Here is a 24,441-nt window from a genome sequence, read left to right on the forward strand (position 1 = left end):
TTGTGCATAGTGCTTGCGAAAATGGACATAAGGCTGTATCTCCGCAACGCTTTATCGTATTCAGACCAAACTTGGTACATGTCATCACAAGCATGACCAGAGGCATCATGCAGTGTTGTGGCGCAGCGCCACCTACTGGTGCAGAGATATGAAAAATGGTCATTTTTGCTTATAACTTCTGATGGTTTTGTCCAAAAATCATAAATTTGGTCTCGTTAGATTCAGGGCATCATGTCGAGTCGATTGATATCCAATTTTCCCATATCGGCCATTTAGGCCGTCGGCCATTTTGAATTTTGTGCTAAAATGCTGTATTTTACGAACGCATTAGCGTATCGTTACGAAACTCGGTATGGGTCATCAGCACAATGCCATGAAGGAGCCTGAGAAGTTTCGGCACAGCGCCACCTTGTGGTCAAAAGTTATAACAAAATTTACAAAAATGCTAATAACTTTTGACTGTATTCACCAATTGTAATGAAACTGGTCTCAGTAGATTCCTTGGGTCATGCTGAGAACATAGATATCACATTTGCTATAGTCAGCTAAACTTCCTGTCCGCCATATTGTTTTTCTTCAAAAACCTACTTTTTCGAACTCCTCCTAGACCGTTGCTCCAATTTTCACCAAAATTGAACCGTGTCATCTTCAGACCATGCCGACAAAAAGTTATGGATTTCAAGTCGATAAGTCAAACCGTTTTCGTATACCGGAGCAAAGAATTTGAGATGTGATGCAAAAATTACCCTTGAAGCTGTATCTCTACAATGCTTTGACATATTTAGACCAAACTTGGTACATGTCATCACAAGCATGACCTGAGGCATTATACAGTGTTTCGGTGCAGCGCCACCTACTGGAGTGGAGATATGAAAAATTGTTATTTTGCTCATAACTTCTGATGAGTTTGACCAAAATTCATAAATTTGGTATGGGTCATCAGGACAATGCCCTGAAGGAGCCTGAGAAGTTTCGGACCAGCGCCACCTCGTGGTCAAAAGTTATAACAAAATTTACAAAAATGCTAATAACTTTTGTCTATATTAACCAATTGTAATGAAACTGGTCTCTGTAGATTCCTTGGGTTATGCTGAGAACATAGATATCAAATTTGCCATAGTCAGCTAAACGTCCTGTCCGCCATCTTGTTTTTCTTTAAAAACCTACTTTTTCGAACTCCTCCTAGACCGTTGCTCCGATTTTCACCAAAATTGAACCGTGTCATCTTCAGACCATGCCGACAAAAAGTTATGGATTTCAAGTCCATATGTCAAACCGTTTTTGTATACCAGAGCAAAGAATTTGAGGCATGATTCAAAAATGACTCTTGAAGCTGTATCTCTTCAGTGCTTTGACATATTGACACCAAACTTTGGAAGTGTCATTGTCACCTCACTCTGACCATACCACAACAATTTGGACACAGCGCCACCTATTGGTCGAAAGTTATGAACCAGTAAATCCTCATTTTTGATAATTTTTCAGCTCTTATGCCTAAAATGATCTTAATACGTCTTTAATTGTTCACTGTTGCAGTTGGTCTGATGCTCCCAGCCGTGTTGGCTGGTTTCTTGTGCCGTTTTTGTGCTTGGCCCCATAATTGCTGCTTGCAGCTATATTTAGGGGCCAAGCACCGAAGGTGCGGAGGCACCTATTGTTATTGTTGGCGTTCTTTTTTTTTTTCTTTTTTTTTATTCTTCTTCTTCTTCTTCTTCTTCCGCTCTTGAAGTCTATGGCAACCCATAGAACCGCTTGCGGGAAAGTTGTGAAATTTGGCACACAGTTAGAGGACAGTCTGACCTTTGTCCACAGCAAATTTGGAGTCTCTATCTCAATCCCTCTAGCGCCACCAGCTGTCCAAAGTTGCACTTATGTTTATGTTAATAACTTTTGAACCATAAGGGCTAGAAACAAAATTCTTTTTTCCTCTGATTCCTTGGGTCAAGACGAATCGATTGCACCATATGACGTCATTTTCCGTCATGAAAATTTTTCCACCATTTTGAATTTTCTGAAAAACTTACTTTTTCGAACTCCTCCTAGGCCGTTACTCCGATTTTCATGAAAATTGAATCAGATCATCTTCAGACCATGCTGACAAAAAGTTATGGAATTCAAGTTGATTCCTCAAACCGTTTTCAAAAAACTCACGAACGAATTGTACGTAGTGCTTGCGAAAACAGAAGTAAGGCTGTATCTCCGCAACGCTTTATCGTATTCAGACCAAACTTGGTACCTGTCATCACAAGTATGACCTGAGGTATCATGCAGTGTTTCGGCGCAGCGCCACCTACTGGTGCGGAAATATGATAAATGGATATTTTTGCTTATAAATTCTGCTGGGTTTGTCCAAAAATCATAAATTTGGTCTCGTTGGATTCGGGGCATCATGCCGAGTCAAATGATAACCATTATTACCATATCAGCAATTTTGGCCATCGGACATTTTGAATTTTGTGCTAAAATGCTGTATTTTACGAATGCATTAGCGTATCTTTACAAAACTCGGTATGGGTCATCAGCACAATGCCCTGAAGGAGCCTGAGAAGATTCGGACCAGCTCCACCTTGTGGCCAAAAGTTATAACAAAATGTACAAAAATGCTAATAACTGTTGACTGTATTCACCAATTGTAATGAAACTGGTCTCAGTAGATTCCTTGGGTCAAGCTGAGAACATAGATATCAAATTTGCCATAGTTGGCTGAACTTCCTGTCCGCTATATTATTTTTCTTTAAAAACCTACTTTTTCGAACTCCTCCCAGACCGTTGCTCTGATTTTCACTAAAATTGAAATGTTTCATCTCCAGACCATGCCGACAAAAAGTTATGGCTTTCAAGACGATACATCAAACCGTTTTCGTATACCGGAGCAACGAATTTGAGGCATGATGCAAAACCCACTCTTGAAGCTGTATCTCTGCACTGATTTATCATATTCAGACCAAACTTGGTACATGTCATCACAAGCATGACCTGAGGCATCATGCAGTGTTTTGGAGCAGCGCCACCTACTGGAGTGGAGATTTGAAAAATGGCTCTTTTTGCTCATAACTTCTGATGGCTTTGACCAAAAATCATAAATTTTGTCTCTTTAGATTCGAGGCATCATGCAGAGTCGAATAATATCCAATTTTCCCATATCAGCCATTTTGTTCTTCGGCCATTTTGAAATTTGTGCTAAAATGCTGTATTTTACGAACGCATTTGCGTATCATTACGAAACTCGGTATGGGTCATCAACATAATGCCCTGAAGGAGCCTGAGAAGATTCAGACCAGCGCCACCTTGTGGTCAAAAGTTATAACAAAATTTACAAAAATTTTATTAACTCTTGACTGTATATACCGATTGTAATGAAACTGGTCTCAGTAGATTCCGTCGGTCATGCTGTGAACACAGATATCAAATTTTCCATTGTCAGCTAAACTTCCTGTCCGCCATATTGTTTTTCTTTAAAAACCTACTTTTTCGAACTCCTCCTAGACCGTTGCTCCGATTTTCACCAAAATTGAACCGTGTCATCTTCAGACCATGCCGACAAAAAGTTATGGATTTCAAGTCGATACGTCAAACCGTTTTCGTATACCGGATCAACGAATATAAGGCATGATGCAAAACAAACTCTTGAAGCTGTATCTCTTCAGTGCTTTGACATATTGACACCAAACTTTGCAAGTGTCATTGTCACCTCACTCTGACCATACCGCAAGAATTTGGACACAGCGCCACCTATTGGTCGAAAGTGATGAACCAGTAAATCCTCATTTTTGATCATTTTTCAGCTCTTTTACCTAAAATGATCTTAATAGGTCTTTAATTGCTCACTGCTGCTGTTAGCCTGATGCTCCCAGCCGTGTTGGCTTGCTTCTTGTGCCGTTTTTGTGCTTGGCCCCGTAATTGCTGCTTGCAGCTATATTTGGAAATGTGACTGTTACAATGTACTACAAAATTAAGTGAAACTTGGAAAAAAAAGGTTTAAGTTAAAACACGCTGAATTCAAATGTATGACTATTTAATATAAACCATTATAGGTTGATGTATATCATACCCAGAAGCAGGGCACAAGCTGATGTGACTGAAGTGAGTAGATTCAAAACTTTATCTCCCTCGATCACAATGCCAAGGTCAGCAGGTGGTTCATGAAGTTCTCCAGCTCCTTCAGAATAATGAACACCACCATGAAGAGCTGCTCAAGGTCACCCTCACAATCATCTGTCTGGTTATCCTAAAGTTGTGCACATGAAACAAACCAGTTTCATCGCCTTTTGCTAGAATGACTACAAAATAAACAAATTTATACTTTTTTTCTGAAAAAATAACACATGGGAACACAGGCAAAACAAAACACAAAAGTCACATGCATTTGGGATGGCATAAAGGTGAGTTAATAAACATCTGGTTTAGACATTAGTAATTTATTATCTATTAACAACTATATCAGTTTTAATAATAAATAAAAATAAATTAATTGATTAATAAAAATAAATAAATAAATCCTGCCAACTGAAGTGTAGATAAACTCCAACCAGTTGGAGGTCAGTGAGATGAAAAAGCTGGACATTATTATAATAACGTTACACTCTTTCAACTTAAACACTTAATTCACAACTACTCAAACATCTCACCTGCACTTTAAGGATCGCGCGTCTGACGTCACGAGCGTCTTGAACTTTCTGCTCGAAACTATTTTCTCGCACTGAAAGGTAGGTTGAACTTGGAAATTTGTTTTACTTTATATATTGGATAATATAGCGTTTGAATGTGTGTTTTACAGTTAATTAACGTTGTTTGTGGACATGAATCCTAACAGCATCGTATTTAAAATGAATTCCTCCTTTACCGTGTAGCAGCGTCAGAGTATCAATTTAATGAATAAGGACATACTTTTTGCATCAGAAGAGCTTCAAGTCAGTGAACTGTGGTAGTGTTTCAGTCTGTAGTACTGTGTTTCTGTCTTTGTTGGTGAGTTTCCATTTGTATTTACTTAAAATTTACAGATGCAGATTGCGTTTATTTTGTCCAGGCTCTTTTTCCAATGACTAAAATGCATGTTTGAGCTGTTTTAACTTAAAGTAACTTGCACTGACATATTAAAATTTGTCTGTGCCATTGTTTTGTCTCAAGATGAATGCCAATAATGTTTTTTTTTAATTTATTTTTTTATTACTGCTTAACCCCTTTTACAGACGAGGCTTAAATCAAGTCCCAGACTAAAATGTATGTCTGAGCTGTTTTAACTGAAAACATATCTTAAAATATGGCACTGCCATTGTTTTGTCTCAAGATAAATAATTTTCTAAGGCATGTCTTCTAAGGCTTAGCCTAAACTCTGTCTGTGAAACTAGGTCTGTTTGTTTTAATCACCATGAAATGCCATTTTTACAGCCACTTGTTTTTCCTGAATGTGATGTTAATTCCTGTTCAAACAGTGTGTGGTTACAAATGAATACATTTGCATGTAAACTGAAGGAAGTTGTGAATTGTTCATTAAAACCATATTAACTGCTGCCCTTATATTGTCTCTGATTGAAATTAGAGTCTTGCTGTACATAAAGCAAGACTGATTTGATATTGTTTCCATGTTAATTCAATGTTAAAGGGTGATTTAATTAAAGTTGAAAAAACATTTTACAACCATGTTGATCTATTTTTCATCATTGAAATAACATTATTTCAGGGTGCAAACCTGATGAAACATCAACTTAAAATTCAATGTTGATTCGATGATAATTTGGTTAATGCATGATTCAACATTGATTCAAGGTTGGTCTATCTGGGTTGTCTTTTAAATATTTACATTAACAATATAATCTCCATTATCAGTGACTGTCATGGATGTCAACTAGCACAAATATGGTTTTGTTTGTCTTGCTGGTTTTCTTGTGAACACCTTTTCCCAGTTTCCTTCTGTTGTACAAACAGACCACAGCTCTGAACAGAGTTGTTTTCAGGTATATCATTTTATCATATCTTTTCATATTTACATTATTATTTTTCATGACTATTTATCTCACCTTGCTTCAGCATCAGTAATGTGAACTAGCCAACTGCAGGGGTTTTCAAACCTGTCCTGGAGAACTTCTTCTTCTTCTTCTTCTTGTTTTATGGCGGGTGACAGCCAACGTTATTGGTGTATTACCGCCACCTACTATACTGGAGTGTGGACCAGAATTCTTACCCTCTGCTAAACACATATTAATGTTAAATGAAATAAATAAACCAAATATACATATATACACATACACATATATACATATATATAAAAAAAACAAAAAACAAAAAACCTTTACAACCTATTTATCAGCCCTGTTTCCTTCAAGAATACAATTAATGAATTATAATTTCCTGTTTGACTGAGAATTTGTTTTATTTCTATCTGCTGTGATGTCCTTCTAAATATTTCCCTTTCTGTGGCATATTTCTGACAGTGAATTAATACATGCTCAACTGTTTCTATTCCCTGACCACATTCACACAGCGCTGTTGGATGTTTCCCCATAAGGTGCACCGTACTATTTAGTCTTGTGTGACCCAGTCTCAATCTTGATATTACATTCTCTTCCTTCGTGCTTCGTCCTGTCCTCCTCATCTTTCCCACCTCGTTCTGGATGTTGTAAAGGTGTCTGCCTGTAGTTCCCTGTTTCCATTTATCTTGCCATTTGTTAGTGATTTTGCTTTTAATCATTGCCTTTATTTCTGTTCTGCTTAATAAAATCTCCATTACATTTTCCTGTTTAATTGCTTCCTTTGCTAGTGAATCTGCTATCTCATTTCCTTTAACCCCCCTATGTGCTGGTATCCACAAAAATATAACCTCTATGTTCCAATTATGAATTCTAAAAAGTGTTTCATATATTTCATTAATTATATCTTGCCTACTCTGGGATGAAAATGATTGTATTGACATCAATGCTGAACTTGAGTCTGAACACACAATAACTTTGCTTATATTGGCTAGTTCTATCCAATTCAGGGCTGACACAATTGCTACTAACTCGACTGTATAAACTGCCAGATGATCTGTTGTTCTCCTATTATTAGATATCTGTAGGGATGGTATAGTAAATGCATATGATGTTCTCCCCGTAGGGTCTTTAGATCCATCTGTATATATTGCTACATAATTCTGGTATACTGTGTGAATTCTGTCCTCTACCACCGCTGCTAGATTTCCTATGTCTTTGAATAAATGATAATTTTCCAGTAAATACAAGTCGACAAACACTTGAGGAAATATCCACAGAGGCGTTACCGTTATTGGTACTGTAGGAATATAAACTTCTTGATTTAACCTCATTTCCCTTGCTATAGTTCCTGAGATCCAGGCAAAACTATTACTTTTCGCTCTCTCACTTTCCCAGCAAGGGATAAGTACCTTACTAGCTGGATTTTTCCCTTCTGACTGTCCTTTTAAGTTTACCCAGTAGTTCATCATAAGCTGTACCCTTCGAAGGCATAGTGGCATTTCTCCCATTTCCACATGTAGAGCATCAACGGAAGTTGATTTAATCGCACCACAACATAGTCTCAGAGCTTGAGAATTCATTATTTCTAATTTCTTTAAGGATGTTTTAGCCGCTGATCCATACCCCAAGCTTCCATAATCCAATACTGACCTTATTAATGCTGTATATACATTTTTCAATGCCTCTCTACTTGCTCCCCATTCAGATCCTGTCAGACATCTCATAACATTTACCACTTTCTTACATTTACTGAGTATTTTATTGATATGTTCATTCCAGTTTAATTTAGAGTCAAACCACAACCCTAAAAATTTAAACACTTTAACTTGCTCAATTATTTGTCCATACAATTTAACCTCCAATCCATTACTGTCTTTTTTCTTTCTAGTGAATATAATTGATTTTGTTTTTTCCATTGAGAATTTAAAACCCCACAAGTATGACCATTTTTCTACCATATTAACTGACTCTTGTATCTGTCACGGTGCACACAAAAACAAGAAGATAGGATCCAATTGCAGCGGTTGTTTATTGGGTAATCCAAGGTCGTATTCCAAAAACAGGCAAAGGTCAGAATCCAGAAAGGCAGTCCAAACAAAACAAGCACAAGCACAAGCAAAAAAAAACAAGAAAACACAAGGAACAGAAGTGTGTGTAACATTAAACAACGAACCACAACCAAAGACAGAAACAGCTCACTATATATAGACAGACACTAATGACATGATACAAAACAGGTGAGTGCAATGATGTGAGATGATTAGTCCGGGAAGTGTGTATTGGGATATGTAGTCCATGTAACAGGTGGAAATAAGAGTCCGGGATGGAGTGCCCTCTAGTGGCTGAAAGGGCACTCTCACTGGTGATCATGACATTACCCCCCCTCAAAGGAGCGGCTACCAGACGCTCCACCAGACAAAACACAAAAACACAAAAAAAAAACTCAGGAGGGAGGTGGACAGGAGGAGGATCAGGGGGAGGGACGGCGGGCCAGATCCAGGGTGCCCCCACTGAAATCCAGGGCGGTGCTGGAGGAACTGACCAGGCTGGTACCGGCAGGTCTGGAGTCCCGGCTGTTTGCCAGGTCGGCGCTGGAGGAATTAACCAGGCGGGCACTGGCAGGTTTGGAGTCCCGGCTGATTGCCAGGGCGGCGCTGGAGGATTTGACCAGGCGGGAACTGGCAGGTCTGGAGTCCTGGCTGTTTGCAAAGGCGGCGCTGGAGGAACTGACCAGGCGGGCACTGGCAGGTCTGGAGTTCTGGCTGATTGCCAGGGTGGTGCTGGAGAAACTGACCAGGCAGATTTCAATGGTTCAGGCGGCCTGGGCAGAGGTAGCAGGGCAGAAGGCTTGGGCGGTGGTGGCAGAGCAGAAGGCTTGGACGACGGCGGCAGGACTGGCGGCCTGGGCGGCGGCGGTGGCGGCAGGGCTGGCGGCAGGGCAAGGCGCTTCGTTGGCGCCGGCAGGGCAAGGCGCTTCGTTGGCGCCGGCAGGGCAAGGCGCTTCGTTGGCGCCGGCAGGGCAAGGCGCTTCGTTGGCGCCGGCAGGGCAAGGCGCTTCGTTGGCGCCGGCAGGGCAAGGCGCTTCGTTGGCGCCGGCAGGGCAAGGCGCTTGGAGAACCCACGAACAACCCCTAGAGTGGTCTCCAGGCCTTGTAGGACAGAGGAAGCCCTCTTCCTCCTTCTCCTCCGCTTATGAGGGTGAGGCGGTGGCTCACCCAAAATGGACTCACTGGCTGGAGCGAGCTCTGGAGCGGACTCGCTAGCTGGAACGGGCTCTGGAGCGGACTCACTGGCTGGAGCGGACTCACTGGCTGGAGCGGGCTCTGGAGTGAACTCACTGGCTGGAGCAGACTCACTGACTGGAACGGGCTCTGGAGCGGACTCACTGACTGGAACGGGCTCTGGAGCGGACTCACTGACTGGAGTGGACTCACTAACTGGAGCGGGCTCTGGAGTGGACTCACTGACTGGATCAGACTCTGGAGTGGACTCACTGACTGGATCAGACTCTGGAGTGGACTCACTGACTGGAGCGGGCTCTGGAGTGGACTCACTGGCTGGAGTGGACTCACTGGCTGGAATGGACTCACTGGCTGGAGTGGACTCACTGGCTGGAATGGACTCACTGGCTGGAGTGGACTCACTGGCTGGAGTGGACTCACTGGCTGGAGTGGACTCACTGGCTGGAGTGGACTCACTGGCTGGAGTGGACTCACTGGCTGGAGTGGACTCACTGGCTGGAGTGGACTCACTGGCTGGAGTGGACTCACTGGCTGGAGTGGACTCTGGAGCGGACTCACTGACTGGAGTGGACTCTGGAGCGGACTCACTGACTGGAGTGGACTCACTGACTGGAGCGGGCTCTGGGGTGGACTCACTGACTGGAGCGGGCTCTGGAGTGGACTCACTGACTGGAGCGGGCTCTGGAGTGGACTCACTGACTGGAGCGGGCTCTGGATTGGACTCACTGACTGGAGCGGGCTCTGGAGTGGACTCACTGACTGGAGCGTGCTCTGGAGTGGACTCACTGACTGGAGCGTGCTCTGGAGTGGACTCACTGACTGGAGCGTGCTCTGGAGTGGACTCACTGACTGGAGCGTGCTCTGGAGTGGACTCACTGACTGGAGCGTGCTCTGGAGTGGACTCACTGACTGGAGCGTGCTCTGGAGTGGACTCACTGACTGGAGCGGGCTCTGGAGTGGACTCACTAACTGGAGCGGGCTCTGGAGTGGACTCACTGACTGGATCAGACTCTGGAGTGGACTCACTGACTGGATCAGACTCTGGAGTGGACTCACTGACTGGAGCGGGCTCTGGAGTGGACTCACTGGCTGGAGTGGACTCACTGGCTGGAGTGGACTCACTGGCTGGAGTGGACTCACTGGCTGGAGTGGACTCACTGGCTGGAGTGGACTCTGGAGCGGACTCACTGACTGGAGTGGACTCTGGAGCGGACTCACTGACTGGAGTGGACTCACTGACTGGAGCGGGCTCTGGGGTGGACTCACTGACTGGAGCGGGCTCTGGAGTGGACTCACTGACTGGAGCGGGCTCTGGAGTGGACTCACTGACTGGAGCGGGCTCTGGATTGGACTCACTGACTGGAGCGGGCTCTGGAGTGGACTCACTGACTGGAGCGGGCTCTGGAGTGGACTCACTGACTGGAGCGGGCTCTGGAGTGGACTCACTGACTGGAGCGGGCTCTGGAGTGGACTCACTGACTGGAGCGGGCTCTGGAGTGGACTCACTGACTGGAGTGGACTCACTGGCTGGAGCGGACTCACTGGCTGGAGCGGACTCACTGGCTGGAGCGGACTCACTGGCTGGAGTGGACTCACTGGCTGGAGTGGACTCACTGGCTGGAGTGGACTCACTGGCTGGAGTGGACTCACTGGCTGGAGTGGACTCACTGGCTGGAGTGGACTCACTGGCTGGAGTGGACTCACTGGCTGGAGACTTCTTCCTTCTCCTCCTCCTCCCTTTACCGGGGTGAAGCTGAAGCTCAGTGCCCACCTCCCCTGTGCCTTCTGAAACGGATTCATGGGCTGGAGCATGCACACTGCCTGGTTGACTCGGTGAGGTCCATTCTCTCCGATGGCGGAGATATGCGGCGAATCTCCAGAAATCTAAAATCCGTAGCCCTTCCATCTCACATTGAGGCAGAGGATCGTCAAGGCAGCAATTAAACACATTCTTCAAAGCCGCGTCATTGTAACCCAGCCCCACCGCCATCGTCCAAAAGACCTTGGCGAAGCATCCTACCTCCCATTCCTCTTGGCGTAGAGCCCTCAACGCCCGCAGTTGATCCAAACGCTCCCTGGTAGTGGCTGGAGGAAGGATTCGGAACCCCACACTGCTGGATCCTTGCATGGGTGGTTCGTTCTGTCACGGTGCACACAAAAACAAGAAGATAGGATCCAATTGCAGCGGTTGTTTATTGGGTAATCCAAGGTCGTATTCCAAAAACAGGCAAAGGTCAGAATCCAGAAAGGCAGTCCAAACAAAACAAGCACAAGCACAAGCAAAAAAAAAACAAGAAAACACAAGGAACAGAAGTGTGTGTAACATTAAACAACGAACCACAACCAAAGACAGAAACAGCTCACTATATATAGACAGACACTAATGACATGATACAAAACAGGTGAGTGCAATGATGTGAGATGATTAGTCCGGGAAGTGTGTATTGGGATATGTAGTCCATGTAACAGGTGGAAATAAGAGTCCGGGATGGAGTGCCCTCTAGTGGCTGAAAGGGCACTCTCACTGGTGATCATGACAGTATCCTTTTCCTTATATGATCAACATTCCTTCCCCGTTTCCATAACGCTCCATCATCTGCAAATAATGAACGATTAATATCTGATGGAACTTGAGAGAACACATCATTTATCATAATAGAAAATAATAATGGACTAATGACACTCCCCTGGGGGGTGCCATTATCCACCAAATACTTCCTGGATACAACTGCACCAATTTTAACCCGAATAGATCTTTCAAATAAAAAACTTTTAACCCAGTTAAAAACTCTTCCTGAAATATTCCTATATTATGTAATTTAATCATTAATCCCTCCTTCCAAACCATATCGTAAGCTTTCTCAACATCAAAGAAAACTGCCATCACTGATTCTTTGTTCACCTGTGCTTTCTTGATTTCTGTTTCCAGACATATAATTGGATCCATTGTTCCTCTCCCTCTCCTAAACCCACTCTGATATGGTGATAGGAGTTCCCTTGACTCGAAATAAAACGTTAATCTCTCAGTAACCATTCTTTCCATTATTTTGCCTAAATGTGACGTTAACGCTATCGGCCTATAATTCTCAGGCTTTGAAGGGTCTTTCCCTGGTTTTCTAATAGGAATAATTACCGCTTCTTTCCATGCAGTGGGTAGTTTTCCCTTATCCCAGACTTTATTATAAAGGCCTAGAAGATTCATCATTGCTAATGGACCTAGATGTTTCAACATTATATAACAAATTCCATCATCTCCCGGTGCTGTTATTCCAGATCTTGCTATTGCTCTTCTCATCTCACTTATAGTAAACGGAACGTCCAACACACTATTTCCTACCTGTCTTTCCACCAGCACCCCAGGATAAGCCTCTCTTGTCCTTATTCTTCCTCTTCTAGCATCTTCAGTCAAATTATAAGAACTATAAATTTTGACCAGCTCTTTTGCAATCATTTCTGCCTTTTCTCCATCAGAAATTGCAGCTTCCTCTCCCTTCTTTAAAACTGGATATTGGTATTCCTTTCTTATACCTCTCATTTTTTTAATCATTTCCCATACCTCCCCAACTGGCGTTACTCTGCCTATTTTATTACAAAACCATTGCCAGCTAACTCTTTTTGCATTTCGTATTATTTTCTTAACCTTAGCTTGTGCATTCTTATATACAATTAAATTCTGCAAACTATGAGTTCTTCTTAATATTCTGAATGCTTTATTCCTATCTTTAACTGCTTTTGCACACTCATCTGACCACCAAGGGACTGCTTTTCTCTTCATCTTACCTTTACTTTTTGAAATAGCTTGATTTGCTGCTTCTATAAAAATGTCCCTAATTTTCCCCTCAACAACTTCAATGTCTTCATTTAAATCTATGGTGCTCATCTCTGTTTCACAAATATAAGTAAATAATTCCCATCTTGCACTACTAAAAATCCACCTCCCCAACATTCCACCATTTCTCTTACTTTTCCCCAATTGTAATTGACAGAATACTGGAAAATGATCACTACCGATTGTGGTGTCTTCATCTACATCCCACTCACATCTACCCCCTAAATTTCTAGAAACTAATGTTAAGTCTAATACTGAGGTGTTTCCTGTGTACACATCTATTCTAGTCCCTCTTCCATCATTTAAACAAACCATTTGTTTTTCTTCTAGTAATTCTTCTATAATCCCCCCATTTGCATCTGTTTTAGTTCCTCCCCATAACGTGCTATGTGCATTAAAATCCCCACAAATCACCACTCTATCATTTTCCATCCCGTCAATTTCAACTAAACTGTTTAAAGATAACCTTTTACAAGGATTGTAAAAATTAACAATTACAACCTTCCCCTCACCTGTCCATATTTCCACAACTACATACTCACTTCCCTTATTCACCTCTCTAAATGCCATATCATCCTGAATAAACGTAGCACACCCCCCACCAACTCCCTCTTCCCTGTCACTTCTTACAGATGAATAACCAACTATTCTAAATTCTAAATTTGATTTCAACCAAGTTTCCTGCACACATATCACATCTGGCTTGATTGGCAACTCATCTACAAATTTTTTAAACTCCTGTCCATTGGCCAATAAGCTTCTTGCATTCCATTGCAGAAATAAAACCATTAATCAATTGAGTGATCTTGACTCGTTTGGATGCTCAGATCATTTCTGACCTCCTCCCAAGTCAATCCTCTAAAATCTAAATGATTAACAGCTGCTTTTGTAATAATCTGTATTCTCTCAGTTTTAGACTTGACCCCCATTGTTGCATTAAGCACTCCTGCTATGAACGTGACTAGCTTTCTCATATCAATCAACATCTTCTCTTCATTAGCCTGCACTGGATCCATGTCTTTATTGAGAGGTTTCCCTGTATTATCTCTGTCCCCATTCTCTCCTCTCTGATTTACTATCTTCACTGCCTCTGCATATGACATCTTACCCTGAGTCCTCACTTGTTGTACCTTTTTTTCCCTTCTAAGCACTTCACATCCTCCATAAGCCACACTATGATTTCCTCCACAGCTGCAACATCTGGGTTGCTCTTTATGATTACAGTCCTCATAGTTATGATCTTCTCCACATCTAGCACACCTTCTCCTACCTTTGCATGTTTTTGCTGTATGTCCAAACCTTTGGCAGTTGTAGCATCTCATTGGTATTGGTATATATTCCCTAACATTATAGCTCATGAAGCCTAAAGTTACTTTTTTGGGAAGTACTTCGCTTACAAACTCCAGTAGAATAGATTCACTATCTCGTCTTGCCCCCTCCCGATTTACCTGTAATCTCCGGACATTCCTCACACTTCCTCCCTTTAAGTTTGCTTTAATTTCATCCATTGTGACACTTAATGGCACACCCCAGATTACTCCTTTAGCCCACTTTGTTCCTTGTCCAATGTAACTTGTACTCACTACTTTGTTTTTACCTATTTCTTTCATTTTAGCGGCCCGTTGCCTTTGTTCCTCACTTTTACACATAATCAACAAATTACCATCTCTCAAAACCTTTGCCATAATAATATCACCAACCTGATTTTTTAAAATGGTTGTTAACTTTACCGGACTCATTGGCAAAATTCCCTTCTCCTCATCAAATCTCAAAATAATTTTAAATTCATTCACATTAACCTCCTGCACTCCCTTCTCGTTTACACTGGTTCTTAGTTTCTTTGGCCTACCTCCTGTTACTTTGTCTCCTCTCTTCTCCTTTGTTCTTACACTTCCTTGATTTATATCCATACTGTCATCACTTTCTCCTATTTCAGTCTCTCCCCATTCTGGTCCATTCTCAGTATAGTTGCGTTCACCCGCCATCCCTTGCTTCCACTCATAATTCTTCTTCATTTTAGAAAGTCCTTTAACACGACTGCCTGCTGACAGTCGCGATCCTATTTCTTAGGTCGCTCTCCAAAACCGTGCGGCGGAGCTGCGAACACCAGCCTGGCTCCTGTCCTGGAGAACCCCCAGCCTTGCACATTTTGTACGTCTCCCTCATCTATCACACCTGATCTGATTCAACTCATCAGCTCATTAGAAGAGACAGAAAGACCTGGAGTGGAAGTGTTAAATAAGGGAGACATACAAAATGTGCAGGGCTATAAAATATAGCTGAACTTTAGCTTCTTAAATTTAGCTTTGATTAAAGATAACTTTATGTTTTTGCATTTTTTACAAAAACTGGGGGATACAGAAAAAAGTTTTTTTTTGTTTTTTTTTTTTTTTAAATCGATAAAATTGGATGTTTTCAAAGCTTTTTTTATTGGAGTAGCTTTTTTGAAGGGATGACAACAGTAAATGCAGATCAGAAGCAAATATTTTACAGTTAGGATTAAATTTAAAGGTATCTTGCGTTGTGAATGTGGTATTTACCCATCATACGAATAAAGTGCAAGACATCATCTAGCTCCCTAGCAGAAAAAAGAATCAAATGGATCGGTGCAATACACAGAAAGCTGGACTCCAGCCAGAGAAACATAGATTTGCATTTATCATTTTGTCAAATTGTTGGATTTTGAGGTAAAATCATTCCATATATATTGTATTGTTATATATTATGTTGACAAATCATCAATTAAATATTTTCCATCTTAATTGTGTGTTTTAAAATAAACACTGACAAAAACTATACTATAAAACTATATGTTTTAGGGCTGGACAATATGACGATATATATAACATTGATTTAAGTGATTACGTGGATTTAAACCTACCTATATTGTAGTTATATAAAATATTCGCAGGCAGATTTGCTTTATGTATTTCCTCGGCGTCAAATCAGGCACATATAAATGTCAGGAAACACGATTCCTGGCCAATGTTCCCTCTAAGCTGCGCGCGTGCGCGGCCGCGCAGAAAAAATAATTGCCGCGCAGAGAACAGACGTGAAAATGACTGTAGTAGTTTAAATGAGAAATAATTGCAGTGCTCTGGACAACCGCTATAGAGTTATTGTCGCTATAGAGTTGGAACCGGTGAATGCGGTTTACAGGTTCCATAGAAAGAGAACGATTGAGCGCGTGTGAGCTGGCTGACCCTGAGCCTAATCAGTCACGGTAAGAATACTGTAATGTTTGCGGACTAAATACCTCAATACGAGAGGCAACGCGAAACGAAAAGAAATGTGAAATAAAACGTCATGTTTTAATGAAAAAAGTGGCGGAAATAAAGGATGATTGGCACAGAATGCTAACAAAACTGAGACATTTACAATCACACACCCACCACAGGTGTAGCTCAAAATACATCAGTGATATAACGTTACTACAGTTTAAATAGTTTTTTTGTGTGTGGTGGTGGTGTGGGTTTCAGGGATGTTTAGATAACTATAAACGAGTTAACGTTCACTTTTCTTAAAAAGCTATCAGTTTAAATGCTTCAGTTTGTTTTCACTATATAATATATTAAAACAAATGGAAGCATTTAAACTGATATGATACTGTATATCAGTTTAAATACTTAAATATTATATTTTATTATATTATAATGTAATGATCTCACAAGGGGATTGTTTAGGGCTTCTTGCCACGAAAAATCTTGAAACCTCCTGGTATAAAAAAATCTGGGAAATTCATAAGCAATAAACATGTAATTTTGATGGTTTAACACTGTCTGTTGCTAATAATTGACTGTACAAAAACACATTATGGTTGTTCCAAACCATCATTGTAACTGCTCATATTATATTATTATAAAGAATTGAACTGCCCTGCAGGAGGACAGAAATTATTTTTAATAGAATTTCTTGGTAAAGACTGGTACAGTTAATACAGCAATGTGAAAAAATCTCAAGTAACCTAAAATGTGCTTAATTTAGTGACTGAACTGCTTGTTAAATGTTACAGTTGCATGATAAAACCATTTTTTTGTGTGTGTTTACGTTGATTGTACAGGTCTGATATAAAGTATGTTTTTGCTCAGGTGGCCAAAATGTGCGCTTAACAGAGAAAAGTTTTGCTCAGCGAGAAAAAAAATTAGAGGGAACATTGCTCCTGGCTACATGTCAATATCCATGGATTAGGTTTATTTGACAAGTTGTAAGAAACACTTTCGAGTCCAACCTTTAGTGTAATTCGTTTGTTTTACTCGCGTTTTCGCAGTTTCCTCTATTAAATCCAGTCACGCAACAGGTTCTTTTGCCACTCAGTCCAGCTGAGGGAGCGCGCTTTCGGCGGGAAAGTGACGTCGATGCATACTGGTGCGTGACTGGATTTAATGCGCCGCGCTGAAACGTGTGTCGCAGGCTATGACGCAAATCTTCGTTGACAGAAATGTTGAAATTTAATATTTATTATACACATTTTTACAGCATTGGAAAACGTTAAGAATGTTTGTGTCATGTTTGTCCTCCTACAGAAACCAAATGAAAACAAAAAATATATCCCCCCCTCCATCTTTTTCCATTTTTATACATTTTTTTTTTTCAAAATAAACAAAGAACAAAACTAAAGTAAGGCCGGCAGACCCTCGCGGACGTCTGCCAGCCACACAAACATAATAAAACATAAAATAATATCCAGGTCTGGTCCTCTCGCGTCCTTCACAGTCCTCCTTTTATGCTCCCGGAGCTCCTCCGTGAGAGACTCAACGCCGTTCCCTCACGGCTCTCCATCGCCCTGGTCAGCCACAGTCATGATCTCCTGTTTTAATGTTACAATAAATTCACAACTTGTTTGACACAAACAATGCTGTTAGAGAATGTTTCCCAGATAATCAGCATCAGTTTTTCATGAGTGTCTGTAACTTAGCCAACAGTTTTACAGCCTGTTCACTGACAACACCTGTTCAGAACAAGTAGTCTAGGCCTAGTTATATTTTCGTTATCACACGATGACTGACATTTTGTCACATTAAACATCTCTCTCCAAATAGGCTTAATAATTTTATTAGCACTAAATAAATTAAAGTGTATTACATCGTCGATGTTATTGGTCACTTTACAAATCATGTCATGTGGTTGGAGATGTCACTCTTGCCTGTCTTCAAAACTTGAGAGCCCTGCTCTGGCCACTGTATATTTGGCCATCTGCTAACGTCTTCTATCCACTCCACTACACGGATCTGGTAGCCGGATACCATTTGATAAAGTCAACTTTTTAAAATAACTTTCTCTGTCTGCGTTGCTTATCCACTCGCGTAGCTTGTCGCGCTGCAGATATATATAAAACTTTCGGAGTTGCTAACACGTTAGAACCACTGGGGAACAACACCACTTCCGCTGCCAAAATGCGCGCGCATACGTTGCTACGTCATCATTGTGTACAAACAGTAAAAGGGTCTATAGATCCAGACTCACTATACATTGGGACACCAGTGATGCGCGGGTTGATCCAAAATGAGAGGGTGCCTGTGATCACCCACGGTTACCCGCGGTTACGAGTCATCCAAAAATATTTTTAATGATATTCGGGTCGCGGTTGGTTGGGTCGTTTGAAATAAAGATGCCAATTAAACCTTTGTAATTTATATAGTACTAGACACAATTTTCTATGAAATACATAGGCCTACACTTTATTGGCTGAATAACTGGCGCGAAGATGACGCATGAGCTCAGTCTGCATGACTGCGCTGGATGATGCCGATGATGGGGGCCTAACGAAGGAATTGGAGCGGTACCGTGCTGCACACTTTACGCTGGATGACTGTGACGAGGACTGGTTTCTTGAATTTTGGGAGAGACAGGCACCCACCTTCCCAAGGCTTCGTGCATTGGCAAGGAGGATCCTCTGTGTTCCAGCATCAAGTGCAGCCAGTGAGCGCACATTCAGCTCCACAGGTCGTGTCATAGAGGCGAGAAGAAACCGTCTCAACCCAGGGACGGTTGATTCAATATTATTTCTACACAGCGCGAGGAAAGCTAAAAATAAGTAGGCTAATCTTCTGTTTTAGGCCACCAACGGCACCTCTTAGCCCTTTTAAGCCCAAGTTAGGCTTACTGTATCTGATTTAGGTTCCTGTGTTAGTTTTATGGATATATTTGTGTAGGCTAAACAATGCAGCCTATTTTATTTTCAGAATTCACACCCACAGCGACTCCAAGGAGTCAACGGGCGGGGAGAAGATGAAGCCGTGGTGTGCGCGGAGCATCAGGCAGGGGACGGGCAGGCCTGTTTTGAAATTATCTTAGTTGTGTAGTTCTTAAAAAAGTGAAACAAATCAAGCAGGGATACTTACTCGTCAAGCAGAAATGTGGCTGACTCTGTATCGGTTTTTAACCCTTTCAGGACACGTAGCTCCCTCCACCTCGGAAAAACCGCTCCGATATTTACCCTCGTTTTATTTCGGGCTCTATCTAATTCTTTCTTTTTGGCTTTTTTATCATCGTCATCTGTCTTTTTCCGTTTACCCGTCTTTATTTTGTGAGCAGGAGCCACTCAAGGAATTGGCAGTTTGGATTGTTTGTCCGGCATAAGCAAAGCTGCAGCACACCGGTAATCTTGAATTTGAACGCCTGTACGCGCTGTGCATGAGAGGAGTGTGATCAGCGCGCACGCGAGCTTGATTGACACTGCTAATGCCGAGTTCAGACTGCACGATTTTCAAAGTAGTCGGGTCACTGTTCTTTTCACACTGCTTGACTATCTTGGCCAGCATTCAGTCGCTGCCGTGTTCGCACTGCATGATGGATCGGCGACAGAAGGTTTCACACTGCATGACTTTACAATAGGAAGAATCGCCGACAACTCTGTCTGGCACGCAAACTACGTTTCACAACCAAACACACGTGAGATGTGACAAGGAAACAACGCGATATCACACGTTCAAGACCGGAGTTCTCACGTGAGACTAGCCCTGCGTCTCAATCAGCTCCCTAGCTCCCTAGGTCGTGAATCAGTATATAATGAAAGTGAATGTGGCTGATACCCTGATCAGTGCCCTGACTACTGAACTAGGGAGCTGATTGAGACACATGGTGGGATTATTATTATATAATAATTATATTATTATTATATAATACCTTATATGTTTGAGTCTATATCGCTATATATTATCAACTATATAAACTAACTTCACAACTTTCACTTGCACTGATAGAGAAAGATCATTTCTTTTATTTGTCCTCTTTCACAGACTAGTATTTTCCATTAGTGTAAATGCATTTAAATTCTTCATTTTCAGCGAAAGAGTTTTGAATCGCGCTGGCTCTCTCGCGAGAAGTGAATCACAGTTTATTTCTGTTGCAAGGCATGTGATTGGCTGTTCGCCACTGATGTCACGCATTCATGTGCACGCGCTCCACAAACTCAGGATCAAAGCCTGAGTTGACAGAGAAAGTTGATGATCAGCAACAAAGCCGGATTGGAGTGGTTTGGTTTTGTCAACTCGAAAATAATCCTATAACCCTGAGTTTGTTCATCTACCATCATGGTACAGGCCCCTAGTTTCACAGACAGAGTTTAGGCTAAGCCAGGACCAGACCTTAGTTCAGTTATTTAAGTAGATTTTATAGACATGCCTTAGAAAATTATCTTGAGACAAAACAATGGCAGTGACATATTTTAAGATATGTTTTCAGTTAAAACAGCTCAGACATGCATTTTAGTCTGGGACTAGATTTAAGCCTTGTCTGTGAAAGGGGTTAAGCAGTAATAAAAAAAAATAAAAAAAAACATTATTGGCATTCATCTTGAGACAAAACAATAGCACAGACAAATTTTAATATGTCAGTGCAAGTTACTTTAAGTTAAAACAGCTCAAACATGCATTTTAGTCATTGGAAAAAGAGCCTGGACAAAATAAACGCAATCTGCATCTGTACATTTTAAGTAAATACAAATGGAAACTCACCAACAAAGACAGAAACACAGTACTACAGACTGAAACACTACCACAGTTCACTGTTCAGGAATTGAAGCTCTTTTGATGCAAAAAGTATGTCCTTATTCATTAAATTGATACTCTGACGAACTCAGGGATTTCCACCATGAGCAATGCCCAAAGCTGATCAGGAACATAGCGGAGCCAGTTTTGCAGAAACAGAAAATACAAACTTTGAGGCCTCCTTTTCCTCAGCCTTCACGTGATGTAAGGCATCTAAAGAAAACAAAAACCAACAGGAAGTTAGAACTACACAATGTAGTGTATGACTGACAGAAGGTGGGTCATATATATTTGGAAATGTGACTGTTACAATGTACTACAAAATTAAGTGAAACTTGAAATATGATTAAAAAAAAAAAAGGTTCAAGTTAAAACACACTGAATTCAAATGTATGACTATTTAATATAAACCATTATAGGTTGATGTATATCATACCCAGAAGCAGGGCACAAGCTGATGTGACTGAAGTGAGTAGATTCAAAACTTTCTCTCCCTCGATCACAATGCCAATGTCAGCAGGAGGTTCATGAAGTTCTCCAGCTCCTTCTGAATAATGAACACCACCATGAAGAGCTGCTCAAGGTCACCCTCACAATCATCTGTCTGGTTATCCTAAAGTTGTGCACATGAAACAAACCAGTTTCATCGCCTTTTGCTAGAATGACTACAAAATAAACAAATTTATACTTTTTTTCTGAAAAAATAACACATGGGAACACAGGCAAAACAAAACACAAAAGTCACATGCATTTGGGATGGCATAAAGGTGAGTTAATAAACATCTGGTTTAGACATTAGTAATTTATTATCTATTAACAACTATATCAGTTTTAATAATAAATAAAAATAAATAAATTAATTAATTAATAAAAATAAATAAATAAATCCTGCCAACTGAAGTGTAGATAAACTCCAACCAGTTGGAGGTCAGTGAGATGAAAAAGCTGGACATTATTATAATAACGTTACACTCTTTCAACTTAAACACTTAATTCACAACTACTCAAACATCTCACCTGCACTTTAAGGATCGCGCGTCTGACGTCACGAGCGTCTTGAACTTTCTGCTCGAAACGATTTTCTCGCACTGAAAGGTAGGTTGAACTTGGAAATTTGTTTTACTTTATATATTGGATAATATAGCGTTTGAATGTGTGTTTTACAGTTAATTAACGTTGTTTGTGGACATGAATCCTAACAGCATCGTATTTAAAATGAATTCCTCCTTTACCGTGTAGCAGCGTCAGAGTATCAATTTAATGAATAAGGACATACTTTTTGCATCAGAAGAGCTTCAAGTCAGTGAACTGTGGTAGTGTTTCAGTCTGTAGTACTGTGTTTCTGTCTTTGTTGGTGAGTTTCCATTTGTATTTACTTAAAATGTACAGATGCAGATTGCGTTTATTTTGTCCAGGCTCTTTTTCCAATGACTAAAATGCATGTTTGAGCTGTTTTAACTTAAAGTAACTTGCACTGACATATTAAAATTTGTCTGTGCCATTGTTTTGTCTCAAGATGAATGCCAATAATGTTTTTTTTTTATTTATTTTTTTATTACTGCTTAACCCCTTTCACAGACGAGGCTTAAATCTAGTCCCAGACTAAAATGCATGCCTGAGCTGTTTTAACTGAAAACATATCTTAAAATATGGCACTGCCATTGTTTTGTCTCAAGATAAATAATTTTCTAAGGCATGTCTCTAAAATCTACTTAAATAGTTGAACTAAGGTCTGGTCCTGGCTTAGCCTAAACTCTGTCTGTGAAACTAGGTCTGTTTGTTTTAATCACCATGAAATGCCATTTTTACAGCCACTTGTTTTTTCCTGAATGTGATGTTAATTCCTGTTCAAACAGTGTGTGGTTACAAATGAATACATTTGCATGTAAACTGAAGGAAGTTGTGAATTTTTCATTAAAACCATATTAACTGCTGCCCTTATATTGTCTCTGATTGAAATTAGAGTCTTGCTGTACATAAAGCAAGACTGATTTGATATTGTTTCCATGTTAATTCAATGTTAAAGGGTGATTTAATTAAAGTTGAAAAAACATTTTACAACCATGTTGATCTATTTTTCATCATTGAAATAACATTATTTCAGAGTGCAAACCTGATGAAACAACTTAAAATTCAATGTTGATTCAAAGATAATTTGGTTAATGCATGATTCAACATTGATTCAAGGTTGGTCTATCTGGGTTATCTTTTAAATATTTACATTAACAATATAATCTCCATTATCAGTGACTGTCATGGATGTCAACTAGCACAAATATGGTTTTGTTTGTCTTGCTGGTTTTCTTGTGAACGCCTTTTCCCAATTTCCTTCTGTTGTACAAACAGACCACAGCTCTGAACAGAGTTGTTTTCAGGTATATCATTTTATCATATCTTTTCATATTTACATTATTATTTTTCATGACTATTTATCTCACCTTGCTTGTTTTTTTTACAAAAACTGGGGGATACAGAAAAAAGTTTTTTGTTTTTTTTTTTAAATCGATAAAATGGGATGTTTTCAAAGCTTTTTTTATTGGAGTAGCTTTTTTGAAGGGATGACAACAGTAAATGCAGATCAGAAGCAAATATTTTACAGTTAGGATTAAATTTAAAGGTATCTTGCGTTGTGAATGTGGTATTTACCCATCATACGAATAAAGTGCAAGACATCATCTAGCTCCCTAGCAGAAAAAAGAATCAAATGGATCGGTGCAATACACAGAAAGCTGGACTCCAGCCAGAGAAACATAGATTTGCATTTATCATTTTGTCAAATTGTTGGATTTTGAGGTAAAATCATTCCATATATATTGTATTGTTATATATTATGTTGACAAATCATCAATTAAATATTTTCCATCTTAATTGTGTGTTTTAAAATAAACACTGACAAAAACTATACTATAAAACTATATGTTTTAGGGCTGGACAATATGACGATATATATAACATTGATTTAAGTGATTACGTGGATTTAAACCTACCTATATTGTAGTTATATAAAATATTCGCAGGCAGATTTGCTTTATCCCTGCCAACACACCCATGTGGGGCCCATAAGGGTTGGATATGGGCTGGTGAGTGGGCCCCATCTGGGCTGCCCAGATGGGGCCCAGTTAGTTTTGTCCGGGGGTTCCATGGTGGCCCCATGTGGGCAAGCCCAGATGGGCTGAAGTTGGGCTTCACATGGGCCCTAGCTAAAACCCACACGGGCAACCCAGGTTTCTCCCATCTGGGGCCCACACTTACCTGGGCCCCATGTGGGCTGCACATGGGCCCCTGCTATTCTACCCATAAGGGTAATAACCATTATTATGGGCTAACAAATTCATCTTATTTTACAGTCAGCCCATACAGTTTTGTAACCCATGTTCATATTTTTTTTACACAGCTAATTTTACTGGGTCTGG

At 40.7% G+C, this 24,441-nt stretch overlaps 1 protein-coding gene across 1 annotated transcript in view; it reads right to left on the reverse strand.

Moving 5' to 3' along the window:
- Positions 1–24,441, reverse strand: part of LOC137006158 (zinc finger protein 585A-like) — a 567,148-nt gene that overhangs the window by 141,433 nt on the left and 401,274 nt on the right. The window contains exon 6 of the mRNA XM_067366698.1: positions 3,878–3,913. Coding sequence (XP_067222799.1) covers positions 3,878–3,913 — 36 coding nt within the window. The remainder of the gene's footprint in view (positions 1–3,877; positions 3,914–24,441) is intronic.

This window comes from Chanodichthys erythropterus, chromosome 3, assembly GCF_024489055.1.
Source record: "Chanodichthys erythropterus isolate Z2021 chromosome 3, ASM2448905v1, whole genome shotgun sequence".
Classification (NCBI taxonomy): domain Eukaryota; kingdom Metazoa; phylum Chordata; class Actinopteri; order Cypriniformes; family Xenocyprididae; genus Chanodichthys; species Chanodichthys erythropterus.